This window comes from Tursiops truncatus, chromosome 5 (genome assembly GCF_011762595.2).
Source record: "Tursiops truncatus isolate mTurTru1 chromosome 5, mTurTru1.mat.Y, whole genome shotgun sequence".
NCBI classification, from domain to species: Eukaryota; Metazoa; Chordata; class Mammalia; order Artiodactyla; family Delphinidae; genus Tursiops; species Tursiops truncatus.
Window position 1 is genome coordinate 95912525 of NC_047038.1, and position 14918 is coordinate 95927442.

At 37.0% G+C, this 14918-nt stretch overlaps 1 protein-coding gene across 2 annotated transcripts in view; it reads right to left on the minus strand.

The window, feature by feature from the left end:
• PRKG2 (protein kinase cGMP-dependent 2) overlaps positions 1-14918 on the minus strand; it is an 85790-nt gene that overhangs the window by 25273 nt on the left and 45599 nt on the right. Inside the window, exons 9-13 of one of the 2 annotated variants that reach the window (XM_004316075.3) lie at positions 13497-13595; positions 12088-12154; positions 10016-10152; positions 8977-9066; positions 6761-6902 (exon numbers count right to left, since the gene is read on the minus strand). In XM_004316075.3, the coding sequence (XP_004316123.1) occupies positions 6761-6902; positions 8977-9066; positions 10016-10152; positions 12088-12154; positions 13497-13595 (535 nt within the window). Of the gene's footprint in view, positions 1-6760; positions 6903-8976; positions 9067-10015; positions 10153-12000; positions 12155-13496; positions 13596-14918 lie in introns of both variants that reach the window. The other variant, XM_004316074.4, reaches the window with a different exon arrangement.

Consider the following 14918-nt stretch of genomic DNA (forward strand, 5'->3'; position numbering starts at 1 on the left):
TGTCTCTTGTAAACATCATTTTTATTTTTGAAATCTATTTGACAGTGTTTGGCTTTTATCTGAAGAGTTAAGTCTGTTTACATATGTTAAATTTCTTTCTACTTTCAATTTGTGTTTTCTCTTTGATTTTTTTTCTAGGTTTCCTGTTCTCCTTTGCTTCCTTCTTTTAAAATGATTGACATCTTCTCCCACTTTTATTCCAATTACACCTACTCTCAGTTTACCTGCTGCTGTTGTTCAGTTATTTAGCATTTTCTCACTTTTAATACTACACAGTAGAGTGAGAATTATTACTTTATACCATAATTTTGAAAGATTTAACCACATGTTTACCATTTTTCTATAGTCACCACTCCCTGTTGCATCTTAAACCCTTCATCAGGGATTTTTCATCTCCCTTAAGCACATCCTTTTGTAGGTGGTTAACACTCTTTATCTTTGTTTAAAAATGTCTTTATTTCACCCTTCTTGAAAGATAATTTCTCTGAATTTATAATTCAAATTTGTTTTCTCTTGGAATTTTAAAGCTATCATTCCACTGCATTCTTGTTTCTATGGTTGCCGTTGAGATGTCAACTGAAAGCCTAATTTTTACTCCTTTATATGTAAACTGTCCTTTCTCTTTGGTAGCTTTTAAGACTTTGCTTTTGTTCTGCACTTTTACCACTACAATAGCCAACATGCAAGAGAGCCTAAATGATCCCCTTGTCCTGGTATTCAGAGGTGTCCTCTCTCAAATCAGGGCTGGCCCCGTGTGGCCGACAGAGCACAGTGGAAGCACCAGTGTGGGACTGAGAGTAAGTCTTAGAAGGCAGTGTAGATATTCCTCGGTCTCTTGAATGACTCATTCTGAGGGAAGCCAAGCCGCCACGCCATGAGGACGTTCAACCCGGAAAGAGACTCATATGGAAAAGCATTAAGACCACCAACTAACAGCCAGCATCAGTTTGCCAGCCAGAGGGGTGAGTCACCTTGAATGTGGATCTGCAGCCCTAGCCAACACTTGACAGAACTTCCTGAGAGACCCTGAGTCAGAACCAACCAATCGAACTACTCCCAAACCTCTGACCCACAGAAACTGTGAGAGATCGTCCACGATCCTTGTTATTTTAAGCCATTAAATTTTGGAGTGATTTGTTACACAAAGACAGAAGCTACAATAAATACAATTTGTCTCAGTTGGGATTTGTTGGGGTTCCTTTACCTGATGATTGGTATTTTCTATAACTTCTGGAAAATTCTCAGCCATTATTTCTTTAAATACTTTTCTCTCATTCTCTATATTTTTATCTTGGACTCCAATTGAACATTTTAAGAACTTCTCACTCTATTCCCCAAGTTTCCTAATTTCTTTTATTTTCCGTCTTTTTGTGTCTCTATGCTTCATTCTGTGTAAATTAGTTTATCTTTCAATTCACTGATTTTTCTGTTCACTTGTGAATCATCCATTATTTAACCTTTCCATTACATTTTTCAAATTGATGTATAATTTATAAGCAATACAATGCACAGATTTTTGGTGTACAGTTCATTGAATTTTGATGCAGATTATACTCATGTAACCACAACCACCATATATAGTCAAGAGACAGACACTTGCATTATCTCAGAAAGTTCCCTCATGCCCCTTTCCAGTTAAATGCTCCTCCCAGAGGCAACCGTTGCATTAATTTCTACCATCTATTCTACAACAGATGTAATCATAAAGAGGGATAGTCTTCTGTGTCTGCCTTCCTTTTGCTCCACAATTTTTAAACTTCATTCATGTTGTTGCCTGTAGTAATTCATTGCTTTATACTGTTAAGGAGAGTTCCATTGATGAATATACTACTATATGTTTATACATTGAATTGATGATGGGTATTTGGGCTCCTTCTGATATGGGGGCTTTCAGGAAAAAGTTGTTATGAAGATTCTTGTCCAAGAATTTTGAAAACACGATTTCAATTTTCCTGGATAAATAACAAGGAGTGGAATTTCTACTAAGGAGTGGAATTTCTTGTTGTAGAATAGGGGTATGTTTGACTCTATGAGAAACTGACAAATTATTCTTCAAACAGTTTATAATTTTGCTTTCCCACTTGAAATTTAGGCAAGTTTCCTCATCTACACTTGGTATTGTCAATCTTTTAAATTATAGCCACTCTAGTGGATGTGAAATGTCACATCTTTGTGGTTTTTATTTGTGTTTCCTAATGACTATTGATATTGTCTATTGATCATGCCTATGTCTTCTCTTGTAAAGTGATTTTTCAAGATCTTTGATCATTTTTAAAAACTGGGTTGTTTGTCTTTTCTTACTGAGTTCTTTATATATTTCTGGACACAAGTCCTTTGTCATGTAATGATATATTGCAAATATTTTCTACTAGTTTATGGCATGGCTATTCATTTTCTTAACAGTATATTCTGATAATGAGAATGTTTTAATTTTGATGAAGTCCAATTATTGTGGACTGCATGTTTGTATCTCCCCTCCCCAAATTTATATGTTGAAACCCTAATCCCCAGTGTGATGGAATTTGGAGGTAAAGCCTTTGGGAGATAATTAGGTCATGAGGGTGAAACCCCCATGATGGAATTAGTACCCTTATAAGAAGAGATAGTAGAGAGCCCTCTCTCTGTGTGTCTCTCTCTGTGTCTCTCTCCCATGTGAAGAAAAGAGGAGACAGCTCTCTATAAGCCAGGAAGTTGGCCCTGACCAGACACCAGATCAGCCAGCACCTTGACCTTGAACTTTCCAGCTTCTAGAACTAAATAAATTGTTGTTTAAGCCACCTAGTCTATAGTATTTTTGTTATAGTAGCCTGAACTTTTCAAGCTTACTACTAGTGTTCTAAGAAATCTCTGCCTAGCCCATGTTGTGAAGATATTACTCTATGCTTACTTCTGGGTGCTTTATAGGTCCATGATCCATCTTGAATTAATTTTTTTATATGGTGTGTGGTGGGAGTCATGTTCCTTTTTTTGACCATATATATCCAATTGTTTCAGCAATATCTGTTGAGAAGACTAGCCCTTCCATTTTTTCTAAAAAATCAGTTGACTGTGTATGTCTATTTCTGGACTTTATTCTGTTAGATTAAGTAATTTGTCCTTACACCATTATCACACTGCCTTGATTACTATAGCTTTATAGTGAGTCTGACATCACATATTATAAATTCCTCAATTTTGTTCTTCTTTTTTCAAAGTGGTTATTGACTCTTCTAAACTGCATTTCTGTGTAAATTTTAGAATAAACATCTCAGTTTCTAAAAATGGCTGCTCCAATTTTTATTGCATTGGCCTTAAATCTGTAGATCAACTGGACAAGACTGAACATCTTATGAAATACTGAGTTATATGATTTATGAACATAGTGTATTTTACCATTTAGTCATTTTTCTGTCAATAAAACTTTGTAGTTTTCAATGTAGAGGTCTTACACATTTTTACACATTTATTTTACGTTTTGATATTACAAATGGCATTTTAATTTCATTTATAAATATTTACTGCTAGTATATAAAAATTAAATTTTTATTTGTATATTGACTTTGTACCTGTAATTGTGCTTAATTTACTTATTCTGTCCAGAACTTGTTGGTAGATTCTTCATTCTTTTCTACATAAACAATCATGTTGTCTGCAGATAAAGACAGGTAACTTCTTCCTTTCTAATCTTTGGCCTTTCATTGCTTTTTTGTGTTCTATTTCTTTTGCTAAGACCTCTGTTACGATTTTGAAAAAACATAGTGAAAGAAAATAATCTTGTTCATAATCTAAATGGAAAATAGTCAATATTTCACTGTCAGGTATGATGTTAACTAAAGTTTATTCTTCATACCTTATACAATAAAGAGTGCTTTGAAATGAACAGCTGTATTAATATGGATTTCACCCAGTGTGGTTCCCTATTTTCAAGGTTTGAATGTCTATTTCTTGTTGCTCTCCAATGCTTTCACACATTTTTATACATATATTATAATTAACCTGAGCAAGGAGATTAGTCCAATGCAAGCTACTCCACCATTAATGAAAACTTCCATTGAATATTTAATTTCAATTATTATATTCTTAATTTCTTAATAGAAGTTTTATTTGTTATTTTTTTTCTAAACATGTTAGATCCTTTTTGAGATTCTCTGTTCCTTACTCATTTGTTAGTCCCTCTCTTACTTTTAAAAAACTTAGATGTATTTATTTTATATTTTGTATCTGATTACTGCAATATGTGAGACTTTTATGTGCCTGCCAAATAATGTTCCTGGCACCTTTTTTCCTCATGCATATAACATTATTTTTTAATGTGAGCTTATATTCCCTGGAAGTTTATCTCTGGGAGTTCTCTGTATCCTAAGTTGAGAGAACATTCTTCCAGAGAGAATATACATTGATTCGTGGAAACTTGGGCATACTACCAACATGGATCCATTTTCATTTAAATTTTTTCTTGGGGTTCTCCATCCTTGAAGACTGGGCATCCAAAACCCCATGAAGACCAGCCTGTGGCCAAGTATTCTTAGACTCTTTTGTTCCTCTACCAAGAGCCCAATAATGAGAAAAGCATGTTTTCTTGCATGTACTCTGCCTTTAGACATTAGATTTTTCCCCTGTTTTCTTTTTCTCTGAAAGTATAATCTGTATGATTCCTGGCTCTTGACAATGTTCTCTGATTCAACTTTCCACACTGCCCAGGTCCAAAACTTGGTCTCCTGTTCCCAGAAGGTACAGCAATTAAAATAAAACCTCTAGGCCACCTAGGATTGCTGGGTGCCCACAAGACAGCAGCTTCAATGTTTGAGTTCCACCCTTCACTATTGCCCAAGTTTGGTTCTTGGCCTCAGGGGACTCCCAGTGCTGTCTTATAAAGTCAGCCAGGCATATAATACTGCTTTTCATGTTTCCTCCAGTACTTGAGACATTTTGTATAAGAGAATTTCAATATATCTGGTTTGAAATATAGGTAGAAATGGAAATACTCAACATTTACTTTTTAATTTCTAAAGGCTTTAGTTATTACTCTTCATTTAGCTGGTTGTCAAATGAGTTAGCTGATGGATAACAATGGCTAACAAAAGAGATGGTTATGGACGTCTATGCCTATAAATACTGAATATACTACCTGATTTCTTAAAAATAGGTATGAAAAGAAGAAAACAAATATCATACTTTAATGCATATATGTGGAATCTAGACAAATGGTACAGATGAACTTATTTGCAGGGCAGGAACAGAGATGCAGAAGTAGAGAACAGACATGTGGACACAGTGGGGAAGGGGAGGGTGGGACGAATTGGGAGATCAGCATTGACACGTATATACTACCATATGTAAAACAGATAGCTAGTGGGAACCTGCTGTATAGCACAGGGAGCTCAGCTCAGTGCTCTGTGATGACCTAGATGGGTGGGATGGGTGTGGGGTGGGAGGGAGGTCCAAGAGGGAGGGGATATATGTATACATATAGCTGATTCACTTCATTGTACAGCAGAAACTAACACACCATTGTAAAGTAACTATACTCCAATAAAAAAAAATAATTGAATAGAAAAAAAAGAATGAATTTAATGGATAATCTACATCCTTCATGATGGCTTTACTTCTAGAATATTCCAAAAGGTTTTTCTAAAGAGCTGTAAGAGGCATACCCAATGAAGGAATTGTGAAGGAGACAAGGGATTAAGGCCTTGTGTTAGTACCTCACCAGTTCCCAAAGCTGTCTTTCATGGATAAAATAAAGCTTGAATGCATCAAAATGTTTCTTGGAAGTCAGCCAGATTTCACATGAAAGGACTTACTTTATTCCTTCACTATGGAGAGAAATCATCTAGCAATTACACATCATGAATTTAATTCCTAAGGTTAAATTGAACACTATAACATGTGGATGATAAAACACATCTCATCAATTGTTAAATATATTAACTGCAAAATGTTTATTTAGCACAGCTTTACACTTTAAATGGTAGCTATTATTATTTCCATATAAAAAAGTTCTGTTATTAGAAACTTCTAATACCTTTGTAAATGTTAAGTTCAGAGATGGTTTAATGTCCTTGAGCTCCTGACAAAAGGGACTCAGGGAAAATTCATCCTGATGACGTTCCCTCCTGAGATCCAAAATGCCTGCTTTCTACTATTATGACTGCCCATTTCTCTTACAGTTTTGCACCAGAAGCAGTTTACATGACTGGTAGTATTTTTTTCTGTTGTGCGACATGCAAGGGGATTCATCTTAGGCATGCTATCCATTACAAAGATGCATGGCAAGGAAAGTCTCTGTCCTCAAGGAAACTACAGTCTTGTGTTCTGATTCTCAACCCTGGTTGTACCTTAGAATCACTCACAAATATTTTTTTAAACTACCAACATTCATATGTGTATCTTTTCCCCCTCTACAGACAGTGGCTGACTTGGGACAGAAACTATACTATCTTCTTTCCTTATTCCTCATAGCTAATCCCTATATGTAGCAGGAATTTATTAAAACCTACCTGAAATTATATAAAAATGCTAACAAAATCCAATTTTAAAGGCTTTCTATTATTTGAATCCTTAGTAGGAGTCACAAATATGGGTGAAACCTTCAATGCCTAGGCCAAAAAGAATGTACTTGTAGCACAGCTCCCTGTGTTAAGTGTGCTGATTTCAAAGGCCATATCCCCCAGAATGACAATAACAAATGTACCAAAATTAAAAGAGAATTGCAACTGTAACACAGCTTTGTGTTTAGAAATATCTCATACGATACTGTAAGTTGCAGAATTTGTCTTACCAATTTAAGATAGCCCTCAGCATCTAGAATTAAGTTTTCTGGTTTCAGGTCTCTGTAGATAATACCTAGTCGATGCAGGTAATCAAATGCTTCTGTCACACAAGCAACGCAGAACTTGGAAGTGGGTTCATCAAAGCTGCCTCTGCAATGAAATCATTTTCCCTCTTAATACTCTAGACACACATCCTTGTTCTAGATTCTAGGTGTCAATTATTATACAGTAAATTTATGCAATATAAACGTTTTGTATGGCATTAGCACTAAAAAATACTTCATGCTGCCAATGAATTAGACCACTGATTATAAAGAAATTTAGGGGGATACTTGATGCAAACAAGAACCACTTCACTAAAATTAAAGTGTCTACATCCAAACAATTGTTTCTGGCAATCATATATGAACATATAAAATGGAAAGACAAGAAACTAAAACTTTTCAAAGACATCTCTGGCAAACTCTGGGGAAAATGCAACTATTTCAATGGAGTGCTTGAACCAGACTTCTCCATTTGATTGCTTGACTAAAAACGACTCAAGTGACCATTTTCATTTCCTGTTTGTATAGCTTGTAACAATAACCTATGTAGAAACGGGGTCATAACTCTTTCCTATTTAGTGCACCTTGATGATATTAGAGTTGCCCTGTGTCAGCACTGTGTGTAGGTTTACATATTGAATTATTGAAATGTGGTGGTGATTTGCTGCATGGTATAATAGAAGGCTGTGGCTTTGGAACAAGAGAAACTGGTTTTGACTCCTTCTTCTTCCACTAACTGCATCCTTAGGCAAGTTGTTCTGCTGTTCTGAGCCTCAGATCCGTATCTGTAAAATGGGTTTACTACTGACTTAACAAGGCTGTTTTATGGATCAGGTAAAGTGCCTAACACTAGAGTAGGAACTCCCACCTCTAAATAGATTTATATTTTCTAAAACGATTTGCCTATGGAAGCAAAGATGGAAGACGCAAATGCTTCTGCAGGTATCATGCAAGTTTCCTCAACCCTTCCAGGTTTCCCGCATTCAGATCCATCCAACAATATGTTCCCAGTACAACACATGAATCTCTACTCAGATGCTCAAAAGTCTCTTATTACCTAGGTCGGTGATTCTTGACCATGAATGAACATTAGAATTGCCTGAAAGGCAGTTAAAAGTCATTTTCTGGACCCTTTGCAACTGAACCAAATCAAAGCCTTTGGCATTAGGGCCCAGCATTTTTACTTTGTTAAAGCTACCCATGAGACTGTGACGTGAAGCCAGGGCTGAGAATCACTAAGCCAGGGAATGCTGTCTAAATGTTTGGCCTGGCATTAACCTCCACAGCCTAATGCAAAGCCACCTTCCCACCTCCTTTTCTGCTGCCCTTGTCCTCTATTCAAATTCTGCTCTTACTCAGCAAGTTAAGACACTTAATCCTATCCTAATGTTCCTGCGGTTTACCTTCCTCTCTGACTTTCCAAATTTTGTCTTTAGAGTTTAGCTCGAGTCCTTCCTTGACCATCACATTTTTCTATCTTTCCTCTTCTCCAAGCTCACTATCCACAACACTCATTGGACATTTCGTTACAAACTGCCAACTTCTTTGTCATATTTAGTTTTCACGTTAAATAATGAAATGTTTTAGAATTGCACATTACATTATCTCCCAAAACAAAATCTAAACTCATTGGAGGAAAACGTTATACTTTGAGGGGTTAGAACAGTTTACTTTGTTTAGAAAACTCCCACACTGTCTCCTAAGGAGCCTTATACATAGGTGGAGCTTAGTAAATACCTGTGGTTTTGATTGTCTGGAAATCACCCCTTTTGTAAAACTGAATCTTTGCAGACATTTCACTCTGCCTTTCAGTCCGGGCTTCCCCACTCTCCACCCCTTTCATCATCTCTCTTCTCAAGATTCGGAATCAGTAACATCTGGGTTTATACTTACTCTGCCTCATACTAACCATGTGACATGGATGGTTCACACTCTAAGCCTGGGCTTCTTTAATCCCTAATATGAGAATGACAATAACTGCTTTACAGGGTGCCTATTACATGATTATAATGTTAGCTAAGAAAATATCACTATTACTACTTTTTTATCAAGTGATAATACGTTCTTAGACTCATTTCTTAATAACTTTCTTCATGCCTCTTTAAATGATCATGAACATAGCATTTTTTAGATGACACAGGAGGAGACAAAAGTTATTGTTTATTATTCTTTTTCATTACCTGTCTCTTAATATACTCCATAGCTCCCCACCTAAGCAGGCCTCCAGAAGCATGTATACATACTTATTATCCTTGAAAGTGCGATATAATCTGTGAAGATAAAGAAAAGCACAGTTATTATTAGAAACCCAGTTTTAAAACGTCTTCCAAGTTGCTTAAGAGCATCATCAATAATACTTTGGGGGCTTCCCTGGTGGCGCAGTGGTTGAGAGTCCGCCTGCCGATGCAGGGGACACGGGTTCGTGCCCCGGTCCGGGAAGATCCCACACGCCGCGGAGCGGCTGGGCCCGTCAGCCATGGCCGCTGAGCCTGCGCGTCCGGAGCCTCTGCTCCGCAACGGCAGAGGCCACAACAGTGAGAGGCCCGTGTACCAAAAAAAAAAAAAAAAAAAAAAAAGCATAGATGCTACTCATTATAGAGGCACTTTACATCACCCAGAAATCTCTAAAGCTACACTCCAGGAGCATTAAGACAGGTAGGAAAAAATATGCCTTAACTGGCCTACACCACTAACCCATGAATTCACAAGAGAGCCATGGCCTAGAATAATACATTTCTCTTGCAAACTCTGGCGATAGCTAAAGAAAGCAGTAACTGTAAAGGCGGTGGATCTTCTGGCACCTAGGCACTGTTAGGACCAGCTCCTCAACAACCTAAATACGTCCAGATGCCACTTCTTGTCGAAATTCAACAGCAGCACGTCCCCTGAAGGGTTCTGAATGAATTCTTGCTTCCCAAATTCTGCATTGGGTCTGAGTTAAATAAGCAGTTCAAATTATTGCCACAATAATTTTATATTCACACACACACATACAAACACACACATATACCCCACACGCTTTCCTGAGATTTATCCAAGAATAAAAAAATCTGGACTCTTGACTTCAGATCTCAAACTTCTAACATTTTATGTATCATCGCTGTGACTGGGCTGGAGAATTCAGAGCGAGGCCTTCTCTTCCTCCTCTGTCCTCTTGCATGGAAACACTCAAAAGGAGAGCCTAAGATGCTAAGTTCTGGGAGCGAGATGCTCGCTTACTTCACGATGAAGGGGGAGCACAGCTCTTCCAGGATCCTCTTTTCTGCGTAGACATGCTCCTGCTGTTTCGTGTCAACTATGTGCTTTTTCCTTATACACTTCATTGCAAAAGCAACATTCTCATTTTTTACCTTAACCTAGGGAAGAAGAGAACAAGCCCTCAAAATGAACTTACTAGGAAAGATTTGCAATATCTACGTAAAACATGTTAACTAATGAGAGTTCGAATTCTTTCACATTTAAATAGCATGTAAGCTTTTAACCACTTATCCCTCCGGGAACTGAATTTTATCCAGGTGTACACACTTCCTTTTCACTGTAATTTCCAAAAGAGTTCACATATCTGGAACATGGCTCTAGAATGCTTGTATTGAAACAAGAAAAATACTCTAGTTAGAAGATTGAATGTTTAGAAATCTCTTCAGTTTTGAGTATGTGACATGAAAAACTTTGGCCAGAATTGCCAAAAACTGTTTTTTCTTAATAGTCACTTCTTTGAGTTTCAAAACAAGACATATTAAATCAAGATTCATATCTGCACGATCCAATATAATAGCCACTAGTCGCATAAAGTTAATTTTAAATTGATTAAAATTAAAAATTCAGTTCCTCAGTTGTGTGATCCAAAAGCTCTCCAGCCACATATAGCCAGTGGCTACCCTACTGGACACACAGATACTGAACATTTCCATCAGTGCAGAAAGCTCTGTTGGAGACCATGCTCTAGATGGACAAACAGGACTTTCCCTTAAAAGGAAATTTTTAAAATTTAATAAGCATTCAGATAGACTTTTAAAACTCCATTAGCAGACTATATTTGACAAGTAATGAAACTGTGCAGAAATGGTTGCACCCCACATTTTGCTCACAGTTGCCATTAGTGCTGCCTATGACTTTTAAATCAATGGTGGAATTATTGTTTCAATTATTATTATCTAACTATATAAAAAGGAAACCTCAGCATTGTTAATTCAATCCTTTTGCCAAGATCTTGATGAAAAATACAGCAGATGGATCTCTCCCTTATCTCTCCATATGGCAGAAGAAACACTACAAATACTCTTTGGCCTATTAAGAAATCGTTTCTTCCCCCCTTACCCAAGAATTGACTGGGTGTAAAGTTTACTACCCAGAGTCTCCTGGCAGCATTTCAGATCTGCTCACACCCAGGCCACCCATCAGATGGAAGTGTCAGCATAGTTCCCAAGGTTAATGTACAGTGAATTGTTACAAATCTGCTGGGCAAAGAAGGGCTTGGTAATTGCCAAGGGGTCAGAGCCATCTCTACCCAGTAAGGTCACAGATCTCCATTCTACCATTTCCTCAGAGCACTTGATCTGACAGCACCGCTCTGCTACTCTTTGGAAGCTGATTATAAAGCTCAGAGAGGTGGTGATATGGAAGATGCAGCCGAAATCAGGCCATAAGTTCCCAGCTGTCCTGACCAGCACTACAGAAGGCTGCTCTTCAAACATCTCCTTGCATTCAGCTTTTTTTTTTTTGATAGAAAATTTGGCAACCCAAAAATAGAATAATGAAAGCCAAATACAGACATGGCAGGGGAGTTGTTTAAGAAATGGAGCTATGATATTAAAGATTTCATTTCTATGACACTTTCACTGGACACATTCTTCTTTGCTTTAGCATACAGTTAACATTTTGCTGTTAGGAAACACATTTTATGTTTTGTAGCCTTTGGGTATGGTTACTGGTACATTCTCCAATAACTAACTGCCCTCAAGAAAAAAAAATCACAAAAGGATGTGATGTAAGAGGCTTGAAATTGCAGCTATATTATTATAAGTTACTAGCACAGACCTGCTATTACACAACATAAAGAGTGAAAAGTGTACTTTCTCAATTTCTGTTCAAAGCAATGTTTAGATAGCAATAACAATGCATATATTCCTCTGACATACACTGGAATACAAAACAAAAAATAGTCAAAAGGCTTCTCTCAGATGCTTGAAACGTAAACCCCTTACAAGCTCAACTCTTCCGAACCCACCAACGCCCAGTGTTGCGATAATCTCAAGGTTCTGGAATGGGGATGATGAGGAAAATCTGGCCACTTTCTCCTTCAGCTGAATCATCTCCAAAGAGAGTGCTTTGGACAGCTTCCAGCTAGACATGGATCTCCTGTAGGAGATAAGAGAAACTTTACATACGCTCCCTTTGGCAAGCAGGGGTCACGGCACACATAAATTCCACCCTTACAACAGTCTTATTTCTGCCAGTAATTACTGCCCATAGTTACCATAGAGCTTATCTCAACTCTTATAGGGTCAGATTCAGTTACATCTGGGGAGAAAAACAATAGACTATACAAATAAAAAACAGATATACTCACACACAATAAAAAACAGACAAAAGTCAAACTGAATCAATGAGAGGTAAAAACAGGTGAATTGTGTGGTATTTGAAATACATCTCAATAAAGCTGTTTAAAAAACAAAGAATCAATGAGAGGAAATAAAAGCAGAAAAGAGAGCCACTTCCTTCGTTGCACATACAGGAGGATTCCACACTGAGAATCTTTGCCATATTTTGCTATTTTTGTCAGATCTTGAAGATTTCTCTGGCTAAACCAGAATAACTGCTTTGTGAAACATGAAAAATACAGTTCATATTTTATGTCTAAGTATTGTTACTTGGAAATACTCAATTCTCTTTTAATTAGAGTTTACTGTTCTGGGTTACGTATTTATAAATTGTTCTCACTACAAAAGGCCTTTGGCATAAAAACTGCAAGTATGCTCCCTGCAAGAAAAAAAAAACAAAAACAAACTTATGCAGTCCTGACTGAATGCTCTAATTTAACTCAAAGGTCAGTCTTCTAGAACTCTTGACTCTTCAATTGTAATGGTACTATCTGGTGAATATATGCTTAAGTATTCATTCTACAAAATGTTTTAGCAAAGGATTTTCAAATAATTTTAATTTTACAAAGTATTGTGTCTATTAAACAAAAAACCATTTTCATCAGTATTACTACATTTAGAACCCAACACACAACGCCATGGGCAACAGCTCCCTTATATTTTGAAATAACCCAGACTCTAGCCCTAGCTCTTTACCTGGAATCAGAATGAATGGGCTACGCTATGCCTTGGTATTCCTGTTTGATTTCCATGGGCAAGAGAGCCTTCCTTTCTGAATTAATGTCCTTTTGAACTAAGTCACCAGTCAATGTAAAGAATCCCTTTCCCAAGGTTTTCTATCAGGAAATTTCTTCCTAACATTACTACCCATCACTGAAAATAAGAAACTATTTATTGACTAAACTAATAGCCATACTATTATTATCCTGGTAGAGGATACCAGGCAAATGGTATCCTCTTTGTGGAAGAACAATTTAAAAGAACTCCCCCAAATTTTCTAATGGCAACACACTAAAAGTTACGCCACAGCAAACCACACCCTTCAGTCCCCTTCTTTATCAACTGCCACATCCGGCTTAGGAAAATATTCCTCCACTTACTTCGCATGTCTTTTTTCATCATCACGATTCAGGTTTGCCACATACCCTTCAAGGTATTTTTGGAGTTCTTCAAAAGTCCCGACTGTTTGGTTGAATGTTCTAAATGAATAAAATAAGATAAAATAAAAAGCTCAGCGCTGAGAGTTACCATTGCAACTTGCCATTCTTCTTAAGCTCATAAAAGACTATTTGTATGGTTATTCACAGCTTTGCAAACTGTTTTTCAATAATTTATGTTACATTAAAATTGCTGTCACATGTAGAATAGTTATTGGAAGCTATATAATTGATCCTTTGAGTTTCTGAAGGCAAAGAGGCTATCAATGAGAAGAGACACCATTTCTGTAATCTTCCCCCTTGTGGTTCAGGTTTACCAATATTGTTCTTTTTTTTTTTTTTTTTAAGAAGACAGTGAAAAGGAAATAGGCTACATGATCTGTTTACTGAATCAACAGGTTACATGGGTTCCAGATTTTTCTAACTTTGCTTAACCAAATTAATTAAGCTATTTATTTTTAAAGTCAAGGATACAATTTATCTCTTCTTTGTCCGTAGATAATACTACTCATTTCACATTCCTTCATAATTGAATCCAAATCGTTTACCTTAACTTAGTAGTTCCCTGTCTGAGGCTGAGCCAGCATCTTCCCGTTACCTCCCTCACCCTCACGGATCACAGGTTACGTGTCCCATCTAATCTGCCTGTCCCTGGTCCCTTATCTCTTGGAATTCTTACATAGGGCACTGCCCATGAGAAAAAAAGAATCCCCTTCCTCACCAAACAAACCTATTTTCTGGATTATCCTTCCAATGCTTCCCGCACCCCACACTTGACAATCTACCTGGATTCGTGATTTTCAGGGTAGTTCTCTTCCCTACTACAAAACAGTATCCTTCTAGAAACCATGCTTTAATCACCTCAGTAAATCTTAAGCTCCTGGACATAAAGAAATGAAAGGAATGAAAATTTACCTCAAAACACCTAAAACTGAAACCAATAAGCCAGAATTCCCCTCATTAGTGTACTGTTGCCACTTACTACCTGCCTAGCCCTGAAGACCTCTACCCACATTTAACTGACCACCAACTTACACTTACATTATTAAGTATACCTTATGCACTGTGCTGGGTATTTTCCATTTCCCCCTTCAGATCTACTAGGCACTCTTTTCTGCCCTGCTCTGTGGACCGTCCTTTGCTGACTGTACAGTAGTGAGAAACAAAAGAATATTGCCATGCAATTTCAAATTCCCAATGGTTGCAATTTTCAAGTGAAAGGAAATACTTCTTGTACTTCGCTTTTTTTTTTTTTTTTGGTCTCTTCTATTTTTTTGTTTTTATTTTTTAACATCTTTATTGGAGTATAATTGCTTTACAATGTTGTGTTAGTTTCTGTTGTATAACAAAGTGAATCAGCTATAG